At 42.0% G+C, this 15778-nt stretch overlaps 1 protein-coding gene across 1 annotated transcript in view; it reads left to right on the top strand.

Annotated features, from left to right (window-relative positions):
- Positions 1–15778, top strand: part of Ryr2 (ryanodine receptor 2) — a 466338-nt gene that overhangs the window by 251114 nt on the left and 199446 nt on the right. Inside the window, exons 30-36 of the mRNA XM_052156653.1 lie at positions 1191–1399; positions 2557–2909; positions 3914–4028; positions 5747–5907; positions 7649–7811; positions 9754–9840; positions 13490–13716. Coding sequence (XP_052012613.1) covers positions 1191–1399; positions 2557–2909; positions 3914–4028; positions 5747–5907; positions 7649–7811; positions 9754–9840; positions 13490–13716 — 1315 coding nt within the window. The remainder of the gene's footprint in view (positions 1–1190; positions 1400–2556; positions 2910–3913; positions 4029–5746; positions 5908–7648; positions 7812–9753; positions 9841–13489; positions 13717–15778) is intronic.

Below are 15778 nucleotides of genomic sequence, written 5' to 3'. Positions count from 1 at the left end.
AGTGACATCCTATGTCTTTTACCAAAAAAATAATAATACTATCTAGCAACCTGCACAGTTGATTCCAAAGCTCTCAGAGAAACAGCAGAATTACAATTTTGTCTCTTGTCTAATAATGCAAAGATCAGCTAAATCTGCCTTTTGCTGGATTAGCTGATCAAGTATTTTATTTGTTTTGTCCCATTGTCTATATGTTTTTGTGATGTACATATGTGTTTATATAACTTTGGCATATAATATCTGTATATGCACATATATGATGTTATATAATATATAATATACATACATGTGTGTATATGTATATACCTATATATAAATACACACACACACACACACACACACACATATATATATGAATGTTTTCTCACATAGATATATGCATATATTTCCCCCATCTAATCTTAACTCATTCCAGGAGGAAGAAAAAAAATCTCTTCAAAGATGAGAGTAGCTATGAACAGTTTAAAAGTTTTGTTTATTTTCATTTTGTGTGAGTATGTTTTGCCTGCATGTATATGGATATACAACATGTACCTGGTACTCAGGGAGTCCAAAAGGTGCTGCATCCCCTGAAACTGGAATTGCTGATAGTTGTGATCGTCCATCCATCATCTAAGGGTGCTTAGAACTGTACCAAGTTCCTCTATAAGAGCAATGGATGCTCTCTTATCCTTTAGGCCATCTCTCCAGCCCTAGAAAACTTTTAAATGTTTCTTTCCAGCCATTTTCTCCTTGAGAATACATATGAAGAGTCCAATGGCACTGACCATGTTTGGTGTTTTGTCATAGCGAGACCTTTGACTAGTTAACGAACAACACAAAGGGAGCCCATTGCCCTTGGTTCTTAGTCTGTGGTCCTTCCTTCCATTTGTGGAAGAGGGAAATTCCTCATGATTGTGAAGGTAGTGGAAGGAGGGGTCCTTGTAAGAATGGACACTCCAAGATTCTTGGGGGACCAAGTGTAGTTTTATAGATCAAGTGGAGGAATGGATTTTCACAAGGTCTGTAGATAGCAAATCACAATGACCTCTCTACTGTCATTATTTTGGTGTTTCTTCATTATACTCTGTGTGCTTTCTAGGTTGATGGTTTTCTCAAAACCAGGACTCATGAAGCAATCTGCTCATTATGCTGTGCTAAGATAATTCAACCTTCACTACTGAAGACATGGTTTTCTGTTTCTGTTCCAGGATTCATCCCTGTGTGTAGCCTTGGGGTGGCACAAGTAGGCAGGATGAACTTTGGAAAGGATGTCAGCACTTTGAAATATTTTACCATCTGTGGCTTACAAGAAGGCTATGAGCCATTTGCGGTTAATACAAATAGGGACATCACCATGTGGCTGAGCAAACGGCTTCCTCAGTTCCTCCAGGTCCCATCAAACCACGAACACATCGAGGTTTGCCTTTCCTTTCATAATCAAGCCTTTTTTCAACACTAGAAGGACGTTAACTTATGAATGAGAACTTCTATGTAAATAGTGATTGTGATATCATGAAAATACTAACTGGGTTGTGTTACATAGTAATGGGATCTAAGTGAAGGATTACTCCTAGGGCACTTTATCCAGCAGTTGGGTTTTATGCAAAGACAGCATTGGGATAGTACACATCTCGATGTGTACAGCTGTGATGTGAACTGTTCAGTCTGTCTTTAGAGTTAGGGCAGTCCTTGATCATTATAGTTATCCTTAGGTAGCTACAGGACATTGGTTGTGTGTTTCCCTTGGATACCACCATCTGCAGATGCCTAAGTCCCTCGCACAAATGAAAATATTTCCACAGACTCTACACAAATCATCCTATGCAATGCCAGATATCTCTAAATCACTTATAATATACAATGCAATGTAAATGCTATATAAATACTTTTATTATATTGATAAGGACAAGAAAGTAGCCAAATTCAGCACAAATATTTCCTCAAATATTTTGCATAGGTCTTCAGGTGAATCACAGACATGGAACCTGTGGGTAGATAGGTCTGACTGTGCAGCCATAACATGGTGCTCCAGCTTCATAATCTCCTACAAAATGCTGCTTCGTGTGGACCATCTTCAGTGTCTGCCTACAGGAAATCCATTGGTTTCTGTAAAGCTCAGGAGATGGACAGTGTTGATCAGAATGTGAACCATGGTATCTTAGTTCTGCTTTTTGTTGCCATGATAAAATTACAAAAACAACCTAGGGAAGGAGGGGCTTATTATAGCTTACAGCTCCAGGTTTTATATCCCAGGTTTCAGTTCATCACAGAAGGAAAGTTCCAGTAGTGGGAGTTTGAGGAAGTTGGTTTCATCACGTCCATAGTTAGGAAGAAAAAGCAGTGATTACATGCATGTATCTGCTTACCACACTTTCTATACCCTTAGATAAGCCAAGATTCTGTGTCTAAGGAATAGTGCCGCTGATAGTGGGCAGGTCTTCACAGCTCAAATACCCCAGCCAAGATCACTCATAGACATGCCCCAGGCCAATAGAGTCTGAACAATTGCTTTCCCAAGTGATTCAACACTGTGTCAAATTGACAGTCAGACTAACTGGCTTCTTTGTCTGTTAGGTGACCAGAATAGATGGTACCATAGACAGTTCTCCGTGTCTGAAGGTCACTCAGAAGTCCTTTGGTTCTCAGAACAGCAACACTGACATCATGTTTTACCGCCTGAGTATGCCTATTGAGTGTGCTGAGGTCTTCTCAAAGTCGGTGGCAGGAGGGCTCCCTGGCGCAGGCTTCTATGGGCCCAAGAATGACTTGGAGGACTTTGATGTTGACTCTGACTTTGAGGTTCTGATGAAGACAGCTCATGGTCATCTCGTGCCAGACCGCGTCGACAAGGACAAAGAGACCCCCAAGCCAGAGTTCAATAACCACAAAGATTATGCTCAGGAAAAGCCCTCACGTCTAAAGCAAAGGTAATTAGTAGAGACGGGGTGATGGCATGTCTGGTGTGTCTATATGCATACACTTGTATGGAGATGCACTTGAATTTGAGAGAGAGACAGTGTGTGTGTGTTTGTGTGTGAGTGTGTGTGCACTTGTGTGTGTGTGTGTGTGTATGCACTTGTGTATATGTTTGTTTAGGCCAAACTTGGTTAGTCAGTTATTACTCTTCTTACCCTCTGCATTGTTTTTGGATGCAAGGTCCCTCAGGGGACCTGGAGCTTGCCAATTCTGCTACACTGGATGTTGATGACCTGACTCAGGTCCTCATGCTTATGTGGAAAACAGTTTCCCTATAAAGCCATCTCAATAGAATCTTAAAACTCTGTATGCTAGGCTGGTGTGGAACTCATGCCAATCTTTCTGTTGTAGTCTCATGTGCTGGCAATTTCAGGTGTGAACTAAACCCGTGAATGCTGAACTCTACAGTATGCTTTTAAGTTACATGGCTTTAACACGCCCAATCTGTAGTTGATAACAAATGCTTTTAATATTATTCTTACTCTTCATTCATTGATTGATACATTCACAGATTTTACAGAGAAACATAACACAATGTGTGTTTTTCTAGCCTGTGAGCCCAAATGTCATCTGTTCAGTGTTATCTATGTTTGTACTCTTGAGATTTATAGAGTATTCCCTCTAAATATTATCTCCCCTGGTCAGACAGATAACTTACTGTCGCATCCTTTCCTGCATTGATCAATGTTTCTCAAATGCAGTCTTATTGCTGATCAGGTCATCTTTTGTTACAGGAGGCCATCCTAGGAATTAAATGGTGTTGAGAGTCCCCTCACATATCCCTACTAGATGTCAGAGTGCTTTCTTCCGCATGTTGTAACAACCTGAGATATCTCCCACTACTGTCAGGTGATCTCTAGGAAGAGTGCTGACCCGTTGAAGACTGTTTGGCTATGGGTCTCTTACATGGGCAGAACATGTCACTGTTGCTGATTCCTCCTCTCACACATTTCAGATTCTTACTTAGAAGGACCAAGCCAGATTATAGCACAAGCCATTCTGCAAGACTCACTGAAGATGTCCTTGCTGATGACCGCGATGACTATGAGTACCTGATGCAGACATCCACGGTATGTCTCAAGCACTTAGTACGCTTTCCCCTCAGATACCAGATACTATACAATGATAGATTGTTGTTGGCAGTGTTCTTTGTGTTTTGTTTTTCTTTTTTGATTTTCTTTTTGGTAGGCAGGATCTCCTGTAGCCCAATCTGGCTTTGAACTCTCTTTGTAGCTGAAGATGACTGGACTCTCAATCCTTCTGCCTCTACTTCCTAGGTGCTAGGTTTATAGGCATGTGCTATCACATCCAGGTTATATGGTGCTGTGGATGGAATCCAGAGCTTCCTGGATGATGAACATTCTACCAGCTGCCCCCAGTCCTTGTTTTGTGAGACAGTACCCCACTATGTAGTCAAAACTGGTCTTGAACTAATGATCCTTTTGCTCCAACCTTTGCAGTGCAGGCATTAAGGGTATGTGGCACATACTCAGCTGAATAGCATTTTAAAAATAAGTATTTGCTTATATTTTAGGCATATTTAGAAGATGGATATTTTGAAGGAAAACTTGTATTGTGATATCTGTTAAGAAATGAGAACTATTTTAAGTAATTATCCTTATAGACAGCTATAACTAAGGCTTTGATGTCCCATTTCCTGATGAAATTTGACAATTCTCCTGGACTTTTCAAAGTCCATATAGTTTAGTTAATCTTAAGAAACTATCTGAGAGCAGGCCATTTACTGTGCTTTACAATGAGTCCAACTTTTGTTCTTTGCCATTTAAATTTTTCAGAACTATATATCTAGGATGACAAGTTGGAAAAATTATAGTTATATCTGTTATAGAGTGCTTCTGTATTTAAAACTTATTTGTTTTTATTTTATATATATTCATGTTTGCTTGTATGTAAATGTGATGTGTGCGTGATATATATGCAGCAATAGGGGATGCATACCAGAAGAGGGCATTGAACCCTGGGAACTGAGTTACAGGCAGTTATAATCTTCTATGAGAGTGCTGTGAACTAAACCCAAGTCTTCTATAAGAGCAGCCAATGCTCTTAACTGCTAATCTGTCTTTCTAGTCCCTGAGTGCTTCTATGTTTGAGTGTGATATTCACGTGTTGGAGCCAAATCAGTGACTTCAGATTTCAAAATGTTACATATAAGACAAAGGAAAAACTGCATATATGCCAAGAGGCCTGTGACTGAGGTGAAACTCTAATGTGCTTGCAGATATTAGAAAAATTAAAATCTATCTATCTATCTATCTATCTATCTATCTACCTACATGCACATATGTGTTCTCATGTACATGTGCACACACATACGTAGGAATGTACCAACCTCCCATTATTGTCATAGAGAATCTTAATATTTTATTTGTGTCTGTGTATGAGAGAGAAAGAGACAGACAGAGAGACAGAGACAAAGAGCGACAGAGACACAGCCAGATTGATTGAATACTGTGTATAGGGAGTTGTCTATGGCAGTCAGAAGAGGGTTTAAATCATTTGAAGCTGCAGTGATGGACGGCTAATCTAATATGGAAGCCATCTAATATGGGTTCTTGGTCCTCTGGAAGAGCAGAAAATACGCATGACCACTTAATCTTAGTCCTTTTTTAATACCAGCCCTTTTTGCCTATACCATCCTCATTCAGCCAAGTGATCCTAAATAAAGACTCTTGGATATACTCTTGGAAAATCCAAAGGTTCAAACGACACCCACACTTCCTTTTGTCTTATTTTACCCTACCCACACTTGGTTCTTCTGTCTCCACAGTACTATTACTCAGTGAGGATCTTTCCTGGACAAGAGCCAGCTAATGTCTGGGTGGGCTGGATTACATCTGACTTCCACCAGTACGACACAGGCTTCGATTTGGACAGAGTGCGCACAGTGACCGTCACCCTAGGAGATGAAAAAGGAAAAGTACACGAGAGGTTGGTTCTTAGAGAGTTTCACACAGAGTAAGGTTCTAAAGAAAATATCAATAGGCCTAGATTCTCTTGTCTCTTGGATTTTGTACTCTGAATATTTCCATTTCTAGGATGATGTAATTAAGCCATTAATGCCAATGACCTCTTTTCTTATCCATACAAACCAGCAAGGAATCTAAATATATTAAGAGCAAAAAAAATTAATAAGAATACAGCCTTCTTTGGCGTAAGAATCATATGTTCTCCAGCTGGTACTACTAAGGGTTGTCAATACTTGGACTTTGTATTGCAGAGGAAAAATGGGTGAGTTGAGGTGGAGTACCTGAGGTCTGATAAACCTTGGGGACTGGCTGTGTAGCGGGGAGGAGACGTCCCAGACAGAGTGGGCTGGTAGCTTAGGGTTAGACCAGGGGCACCTTTGACCTCCGACTGAGGAACAGTGAATTCTTTCCTCAGCTTTGCCCTTGACTCGCTGTGTGGCCTCGGGTAAGTCAGCTATACTTCCTGTACCATCCTTTCTCATTTGTAAAACGCCGAACTCAAACCAAACCTTCAAAAAAGTGAAGAAGGCCATCTTCCTTGCAGAATAAGACAAGAGAAGATCCTCCCATTCGCTTCAACCCCGTGCGCCCATGCGATCCTCTCTGATCTGCTGTGACAGGTCTCAGAGAGTGTCTTCCATAGTGTTGCTTTTCTTCTTCAGCTGAGCCATCCTTTTTCAGTGACCTGGGAAATGTGCTCTCCTTCTCTTGGCACCGCCGCAGACAGATGAGGGCGAATGCAAAAGCCTTAAAGAGTATTTGATAGCAGCATGGGACCCCAAATGGCATGTGTTAAATTTTCAAAGATGGCACCGATGTAAAGAAAACCCCGATTCATGTAGAATTCTGTGACGATGGGTTGTTAGAGTTGGAAACAGAGGGTGATGGAGAATCACTGAGTACCGGGTGCCTAGCGCAAAGAAATGCAACCTGCGTTTGGACAATCCGAAAGGACGCCATTCCAGCCTTTTTGTTTTTGTCCCTTCCCTCTCCTGCCTGCCTCTGGCCTTTCCTTGCTAGTCATGTGATGGGTTGGCTGTAGTGCAAACACAGAGAATGGGATAGAACTTTCCAATGAAGGTTCTGGTGAAGGTAAAGTTAGCTGGAGTTTAACGTCAGCAACATCTACTCAACTGTTCTTTGTGGCATCACCAGAAGTGTCCATAAAGGCACATCATTTTGGTTAGATGTATTACTGCACTCATGGCTCTTATAGAATTTGATTTTGATAGTGTTTAGAACAAATTTTTTCTCAGTCACAGAACAAGTGTGTCAGGGTGAAAATTCAAATTTGGATGATTATTCTATAGTTAAACTTTTTTGAACCTCAGGAAAAAAAGGGTCAAGTTTGGTTTGAGTGTTTTTTTTTTTTTTTTGTTTTTTTGTTTTTTTGTTTTTTTGTTTTTGTTTTTTTTTTCAGAGGAAGTACAGATCAGTTCTTATTTGGTGCCAAGCTCAGTGGCCTGTCTCTATTAGGTGTAAAATCTGGACACTCGACAGACCCGATGCAGACTGTCCCCTGCAGTCAATGACGTACTACTCAGAATCACAGACTGGGCCCATTTTGCATCTCTCCCATTACAGCATGAGCTTGTTGCTTGCACAGCATAAATTAGGCTTAGTTTGCAAGATACACTCGCTTTCTGTCCTAGCTGTGTCCATACAAGCATACAAATGTGGATCGCTCTTTCTCTTTAATTCAGCATCAAACGCAGCAACTGCTATATGGTGTGTGCCGGAGAGAGCATGAGCCCCGGGCAAGGACGAAACAACAGCAATGGATTGGAGATTGGCTGTGTGGTGGATGCTGCCAGTGGGCTGCTCACATTCATAGCCAATGGCAAGGAGCTAAGCACTTACTATCAGGTATGTATGCAGTCAGAGGTAGCCCTGGGCTTTTGCTCCTGCTACAGGGAAACACATTTTCTAAGGTGAAAAACTCAGAAATTAAGAGAGAAGGTAAGATCTTTTCCCAATCTGTTGGTTGCCATTTTGTCCTACTGACAGTGTCCTTTGCCTTGTAGAAGCTTTGCAATTTTATGAGGTCCTATTTGTCAATTCTTGATCTTAGAGCATAAGCTACTGGTGTTCTGTTCAGGAAATTTTCATCCAATAGAGGGCTAATCCAATATATACAAAGAACTCAAGAAGTTAGACTCCAGAGAAGCAAATAATCCTATTAAAAGTGGGGTACATAGCTAAACAAAGAATTCTCAACTGAGGAATACCAAATCACTGAGAAGTACCTAAAGAAATCTTTAACATCTTTAGTCATCAGGAAAATGCAAATCAAAACAACCCTGAGATTTTACATCACACTAGCCAGAATTGTTGAGATCAAAAACTCAGGAGACAGCAGGTGCTGGCAAGGATTTGGAGAAAGAGGAATACTCCTCCACTGCTGGTGGGATTACAAGCTGGTACAACTACTCTGGAAATCAGTTTTGCAGTTCCTCAGAAAACTGGACATAGTACTGCCTGAGGACCCAGCTATACCACTCCTGGGCATATACTCAGAAGATGCTCCAACATGTAATAAGGACACATGCTCCACTATGTTCATAGCAGCCTTATTTATAATAGCCAGAAGCTGGAAAGAACCCAGATGTGCCTCAATGGAGGAATGGATACAGAAAATGTGGCACATTTACACAATACAGTACTACTCAGCTATTAAAAACAATGAGTTCATGAAATTCTTAGGCAAATGGATGGAACTAGAAAATATTATCCTGAGTGAAATATCCCACTCACAAAAGAACACACATGGTATGCACTCACTGATAAGTGGATATTAGCTCAGAAGCTCTGAATACCCAAAATATACCCAAAATATAATTCATAGACCACATGAAGTTCAAGAAAAAGGAAGACCAAAGTGTGGATACTTCAGTCCTTCTTAGAAGGGGAAACAAAATACCCATAGGAGGAGACACAGACACAAAGTATGGGGCAGAGACTGAAGGAAAGGCCTTCCAGAGACTGCCTTACCTGGGGATCCATCCCATATACAGTTACCAAACCCAGAAACTATTGTGGATGCCAACAAGTGCTTGCTGACGGGAGCCTGATATAGCTGTCTCCTGAGAGGCTCTGGCAGTGCCTGACAAATACAGAGGTGGAGGCTCTCAGCCAACCATGGGACTGAGCACAGGGTCCCCAATGGAGGAGCTAGAGAAAGGATCCAAAGAGCTGAAGGAGCTTACAGCCCCAGAGGAGGAACAACAATATGAACCAACCAGTACCCCTAGAACTCCCAGGGACTAAACCACCAACCAAAGAGTACACATGGAGGGACCCATGGCTCCAACCACATATGTAGCAGAGGATAGCCTTGTTGGACATCAGTGAGAGGAAAGTACCTTGGTCCTGTGAAGGACCAAGGGAATGCCAGGACAGGGAAGCAGGAATGGGTGGGTTGGTGAGTAGGAGGGGGAGGGAGGTTGGGATAAGGGATTTTCGGAGGGGATAAGGGATTTTCGGAGGGGAAAAGAGGAAAGGGGATAACATTTGAAATATAAGTAAAGAAAATATCTCATTAAAAGAGAGAAGGAAAACAGAAATGGAATCATGACATGTGCAATTCTCTTGTATATTTGCAGAACCATAAACCTTTCAGAATTAACTGTATTTCCCTCCCAAGCTGTTATGAGTCCAGGGATTATTGACAGGATATTCATAAGATGGAAGGGGAAGTCTCTAGTCTCCTTCTGTCACCTGCCTCTTGGTTGTTGTAGTTGTAAATGAAATGCTTTTTTTCTTCATCTCCTCTCTTTACTAACAGTGACACACTCACTTATCATTTAAGGTGGAGCCAAGCACAAAATTATTTCCTGCAGTTTTTGCACAAGCTACAAGTCCCAATGTTTTCCAGTTTGAATTGGGCAGAATAAAGGTAAGAAAGGCTCTATTTTAGATTTCTATTGTTGATATAATAAGAGACTCTGACCAAGAGAAGCTTGAAGAGGAAAGGGTTCATTTCAGCTCATACTTCCAGGAAAGAGTACACCACTGAGCGAAGTCAGGGGAGGAGCCATTGAGAAATGCTGCTTGTCGGCTCCCTCTTCGACTTGTTCGGGAAGCTTTCTTAAACAGGCCAGGAGCCCGGTGCTGATTACAGCTGCAATATGCTAGGCACTCCTACACTAGATGAGCCCATTGTGAAGACAGATATTTATACATATATAAGTACTCATTCATATAACACATATGAAAATAATTTATGAGTGCTTTGGCTGCGTGTATGTATGTGAAATACTTGCACATGCCTGATGTCCATGGAGAGGCCAGAAGTAGGCATCAGATCCTCTGACACTGAAGTATAGATGTTGTGAGTTGTCATGTCAGTGCTGGGAACTAAAACTAGGTTCTGTGAACCAAACTCAAGTGCTGCTCTTGACTGCTGGGGTATCACTCTACCTGGTGTCTATAGCTTTGACTGAAGTTTCCTTTTCCCATGTGACTTTAGGTTGTATCAAGATGAGAATAAAATCTAACCAAGACAGATTCCTTCATCATATGGCATTCCTATCATCTTCTATTTGTGCCTAGTGTGTACTTCTAAAATGGATGCAGTATTTTATTATCACCAATATAGATGTTCCTTATTATTCTATCTACAGTTAGGTATGGCTAAGTCACCAATATAGATATTCTTTAAAGGAAAGACAGCCACATGCCACATTTGAAAAGCTTAGGTCACTGTGATAACATAATTCAAGAGCTTCTTTGTTTTGAATATATAGTTCAATAAAACAAAGCTTATATAGGAAAAAGTACCTCACCAAATTGTACAAAATAAAGTAATCATTGATGTGGTAGCCAGATGTCAGTTCTTGAAGCCACACACTGAGGAGATGATGACCTATGGGTTTCTCTGGAAACATGAGTGGAAGAATAGATAATCTACACTGGGTGAGGAGGAGGAGATGATCTAAGAGCTGATCACTGTCAATCATTGTTCACATGGTTCATTTACTAGAAGGTTCTCCTGGCAAAGGGAGAGAGAAAACAGAAGTTTGAAGAACAAAAGTGATGGGGGTTAAGCGCCCGCATTCTGGGCGCTCTGCTGGGGCCTGGGTAGAGAGAGAGTGTGTTCAGATTGAGAGGTGCATGGCACATGCTGTGCTGGAAAGTTGGCATGCTTTGTTTAGTCGAGGTATTTACTGACCTTTGAAGAGGGGTCTTGACTTCAGTGTGGTTTGTCCTGGGGCAGTAGTACTGTGATAGGATCATGAGGTGCAGAATGAGAGTAAGTGTGTACTGATGATCTGATAGTGTGTCCATGGGGGCTGTGTAGGTCCTTGAGACTCATAAAGGAGAGGAACTGAAGGGTTCATACTGCTTCCTGGGAGAAGGTACTAGAGCCTGACCAGATTGGCTTAATAAGGTTAGTTACGTGGGTTAGGGCACTGGAAGCAAGGCTGAATACTTAAAGTTTATTCTAGTTTGGGTGATTTGGGAATGTTCATGGCACAGCTAGATGAGCTTGTTGAAACTGAGGGAAGAAATTAGATTTCATCACTGACTGTAAGGTTGGGTGCCAGGTGTCCTGTAGGTAAGTATGGTTGGTTGTGTTTCCAGGCTGAGCCAGTGACCTGCACCTTGCTTAGCATATTTGCTAAACAACACAATGTGATTCTCAGTGTCTGTTTAGTGGAGAGAAAACAGCATAGATAAATATCTTACCACCCTTATGCTCTATATTTTCTCAACAAACTTACATATGTATAATGCATGCATATATACTTATATATCTATAGTTGGAGATAGGGTTCCGGAAACAGAGTGGGGCAAGACAGGGAGCCAGAGAGACAGAGAGACAGAGGCAGACTGAAGCATGCACTGTGCTGGAAATTAAGGATTTTAGTGATCCAGAGATTAGGTGGGAGTTGTCCTTGATAGTTAGTGGGGGGAAATACTAATATATAGAGAGAGAAGATGGAAGGGTGGAGGATCTGATTGACTCAACTAAGGAAGGGGCATCTTTGAGTGAGGCTGAGAACAAGCCACCAGGAACATTTGGGGAAACTGAGGAGGCAGGTTACAGCAGTCACTGGGTGTGCAGACTTTCAGTGGCAGCAGTCACAGGTCAAAGGCAATACAAAATAGTCACTGTACCTTGAGCAGAGGGAATGGGTAGATGTGTTATCAAGGAGGACTTTTGATGAAGGGAGCAGAAGAATTTTCACTAAGTGGTAGGAGAAGCTATAGTGTGGCAAATTCAGAAAGGAATGTGGTGTGGCAAGACTTTGTGTGGATGGAGGACATTTTCCTTCCCTCCCTCTCTCCACTGCTTTGTGAGTTCCCAGGGAACGAGCCCAGCAGCCGCCCAGTGAGGTTTCCTTTATCCTTGCTATTTGTCTTACCACACTGAAATCTGAGTGATCTTCACTACTTTAAATTATGAGTCAGATCTTAGCATCCCATTGCTCAGAGCATTGAAATCTTTGTTTCCCTAGGGATGAAAATCCATGTCTGAAACACCTGTGATCTCCATCCCTTCCCTCACACATGGCCCTTCCTCTCTCCTGTGCTGCTGTCCCCATTCTCTAGCTCTCTTGGGATTCCTTTGTAGCCTCCTGTCCTTCTTTTCTTTACATCTCCAACAAGATAGTGGAAATTGTAAGAGGCAAAGGCTCTGGTGTGTTTGTTAACATAGCCTCAGTATCTAAGACAGTGCAGGGGCTCAGTAGTAATTGTATTTTCTAGTCATAAGAGGGAATAAGTAATAGCGGGAAGGAGAACTCCTGTAGAAAGCAGTCCACAGCTCTCCAAAGGGAAGGAAAGGCTGAAGCCGGGACAGAGATGGCAAATATGTATTGTCATAGGCTCCTATTGGAGGCAAGCAGATAGGTTGTCAGCATCAAACATGAACAGAAAAGCAGAAACCTTCATATGCTTCTAACAAAGCATAGACCTTTCCTTCTGAAATGAGAGGAATTAAGGCTGGCTAAAGCAGCCCATTCCAGGTTGGGAAAAAAAAATGAACTATGCTGGTTAAAGTCAAGTTCTTGACTTTCATGGGAGAGAGATGGGTTTATCCACTCAGCCATCTCTGTATATTGCCAGCTAGATAGAATATGCTTAACATGGGGTAGGGTAGGGTGACAGTGGAGAGATGATGAGAGAGAGCTTAGTAGAATCTCCTCAAGTCAAAATGTCTGGTACTCAAAAGGCTGGCCAGTTTCCTCTGGGCTGCGCCCTGTGAGGCAACGGGATGGATACAGGCTTAAACCTGGTCATACTTGCATGGCACTCATGGGGAAGACACATCCCTAACTGTTTTCCCTGCCCCAAACCCTTGACATTTCAGCTTTTTTCTTGACATATTTTTCTCTATTTGTTCTTGCAAGAAATTTTAAACCAGTTTTCTCTTATTTCTGTCTGCACAATCTCAACTCCTAGTGTATTTTATTTACACCAGCTCTTTCCTATATAGAATATAATTAGCAGCCCCAAGTGACATAACATGAACAATAACCTCTCTCTCTCTCTCTCTCTCTCTCTCTCACTCTCACTCTCTCTGCCACCCCATGCTCTAGAATGTGATGCCTCTCTCAGCAGGATTGTTTAAGAGTGAACACAAAAACCCTGTGCCCCAGTGTCCTCCACGTCTGCATGTACAGTTCCTGTCACATGTCCTGTGGAGCCGGATGCCCAACCAGTTCTTGAAGGTGGACGTCTCTCGAATCAGTGAACGCCAAGGCTGGATGGTGCAGTGCCTGGATCCTCTGCAGTTCATGTCCCTCCATATCCCTGAGGAGAACAGGTGAGCCTCAGGCACTTTTCACCATTGCATGGGGTGTTTGGAATTAGAGTCTCCATGAGGGGGGGATTGGGTGTTTCAAAAGAGTGGTCTGGTGCAGAAGGTAAAATGTGAGGACTTGGATCTCCAGAAACCATGTGCAGAAAGCCTGGTATGGTGGCCCGTGTTTGTCATCCCAGTGCTGAGGGGGTAGAGATGACAAGTGTATCTCTGAGGTTCACTGGGTAGCCCAAAAGTGAATGGCTCATGACGAATGATACCCAAGACCGGCCTCTGAACACTACACATGTGCACATACAGTGTACCCTGCCCTGCATACACACACACACACACACACATACACACACACACACAGAGAGAGAGAGAGAGAGAGAGAGAGAGAGAGAGAGAGAGGGAGGGAGAGAGAAGGGACGCTGGGGGAGCGAGGGGGAGAGAGCCTTTGTAGCTCAGGCTTAAGTGTATTATTTCTCAACTACTTTGTTATTTATGAGACTTACTTAAGCAGTAACGTGCAGAACTGGTAGAGCATGGGGTAAGATACTAGGAACCGTATTATAAAATCCTTCATTTTAACCATGTAAAAAGCTGAGTCCAAGAAGCTTAAAGAGCAAACCCATGAAGACCATGAGAGTACTTGAGGCTTATGTGTGTTCTAGGCAGCAGTGTTAGGGCACAGAGGCCATCTGCTTTCTGGTTCCCAGTCTTTCCCTGTGGCTGCCTTAACATCACAGAGCTTTCATTTCAGCTGTCTGTGTTCTGGGTTAGGAGCTAAGGCTTGTAGGCTGTGCACCAACAAAAGGTGTCAGGGTAACATGGGCACACTAGGTCAGAAACTAAGTGCAGACTTGGCTTGAAGACAGAGAATAGAATCGTTATATTCCCTGACTTTCCTTCTCAAGTCTGTGGTCTAAGAGTAACGATAGGAACTGGGCTGAATTTTAGACCCTCACCGGAGTTTGGTGAGAGAAGGGGAGTGAACTATCCTTTAAAAGGGTGCTTGGGACTCGGTGGGCAGCCCTGCTCTTGGGTGGACAAGGCAACACTAGCTGGAGTCAGTAGGATATAGACTTAAAGACATACTTTAAAGTAAGAGATATGTCATACATACTTTAAAGAAAGAAGAGGACATGGAGTTGAGAAGGTGATGGTGTATGTGTGTGTGTGTGTGTGTGTGTGTGTGTGTGTGTGTGTTGTAACTCCAAAGGAGTTTGGGGAAGTAATAAATACTATGAAAGTTTATTGCATTCATGTATAAAATTCTCGATATTTTTATTTATTATTATTGGTTATGTATGTATGTATGTATGTATGTATGTATGTATGCATACACGTATATTCTTTAGGTGATTGGATTGATCTAGTTCTTTCTTTCTGTGTGAGGTAACTTTTTATGAGAAAGAAGAAAAGAAAGCACCAAAGAAGAGTTACTTTTTGTGCAGGAAAGATTCTCCTTTCTACTGGTAGAAAACTTTACACACACTAGGATATTTTATGATGGCATGATCAGAAGCTGAAGGCATTTTATCACTGATATTGTCTGTGATAAATACATTATGTAAAAGAGTAGTTTAAACCTTCACTAAAGATATTCCTAAATGTGAGAACCACAGCTGCATTGAAAAAAGTAATTGGAATTAGGTTCTTGAGATGGCAAAAGGCACCTGGATAACCACAACCAGGGAAGACAGGTTCTCAAGTGACAATATCACCCTCTTTACTGACCTTAGTAACCAGTCATGACCTAGTCTGTGTCAGGCTCCCCTGCAGCCACAGGGAAATCTGATAAGACCTGCTTTCCTGAAGGGAAGAGTCCCTAGTGACATAAGAAATCATTGGACGTTGGGGATCATAGCAGGGATCACATAGAGGGTATGCGCCAGCATTTTGTGTTTTTCCTCACTTCCATTTTCATTATTATTTAATTTTAAGACCTGGCCAGCCTAGAACTTTCCATGTAGACTTAGATGCCTTCAACAGCAAAGAGATCTGCCTGCCTCTGCCTCCCTGGTGCTAGTGTTGAAGGCATGAACCATCATGTCCAAATTATTTCTCCTTTTCTTTTTTC

The sequence above is a fragment of the Apodemus sylvaticus genome, chromosome 14 (genome assembly GCF_947179515.1).
Source record: "Apodemus sylvaticus chromosome 14, mApoSyl1.1, whole genome shotgun sequence".
Classification (NCBI taxonomy): Eukaryota; Metazoa; Chordata; class Mammalia; order Rodentia; family Muridae; genus Apodemus; species Apodemus sylvaticus.
The sequence above is the reverse complement of the archived record's forward strand: the minus strand, read 5'-3'. Positions and strand labels throughout refer to the sequence as shown.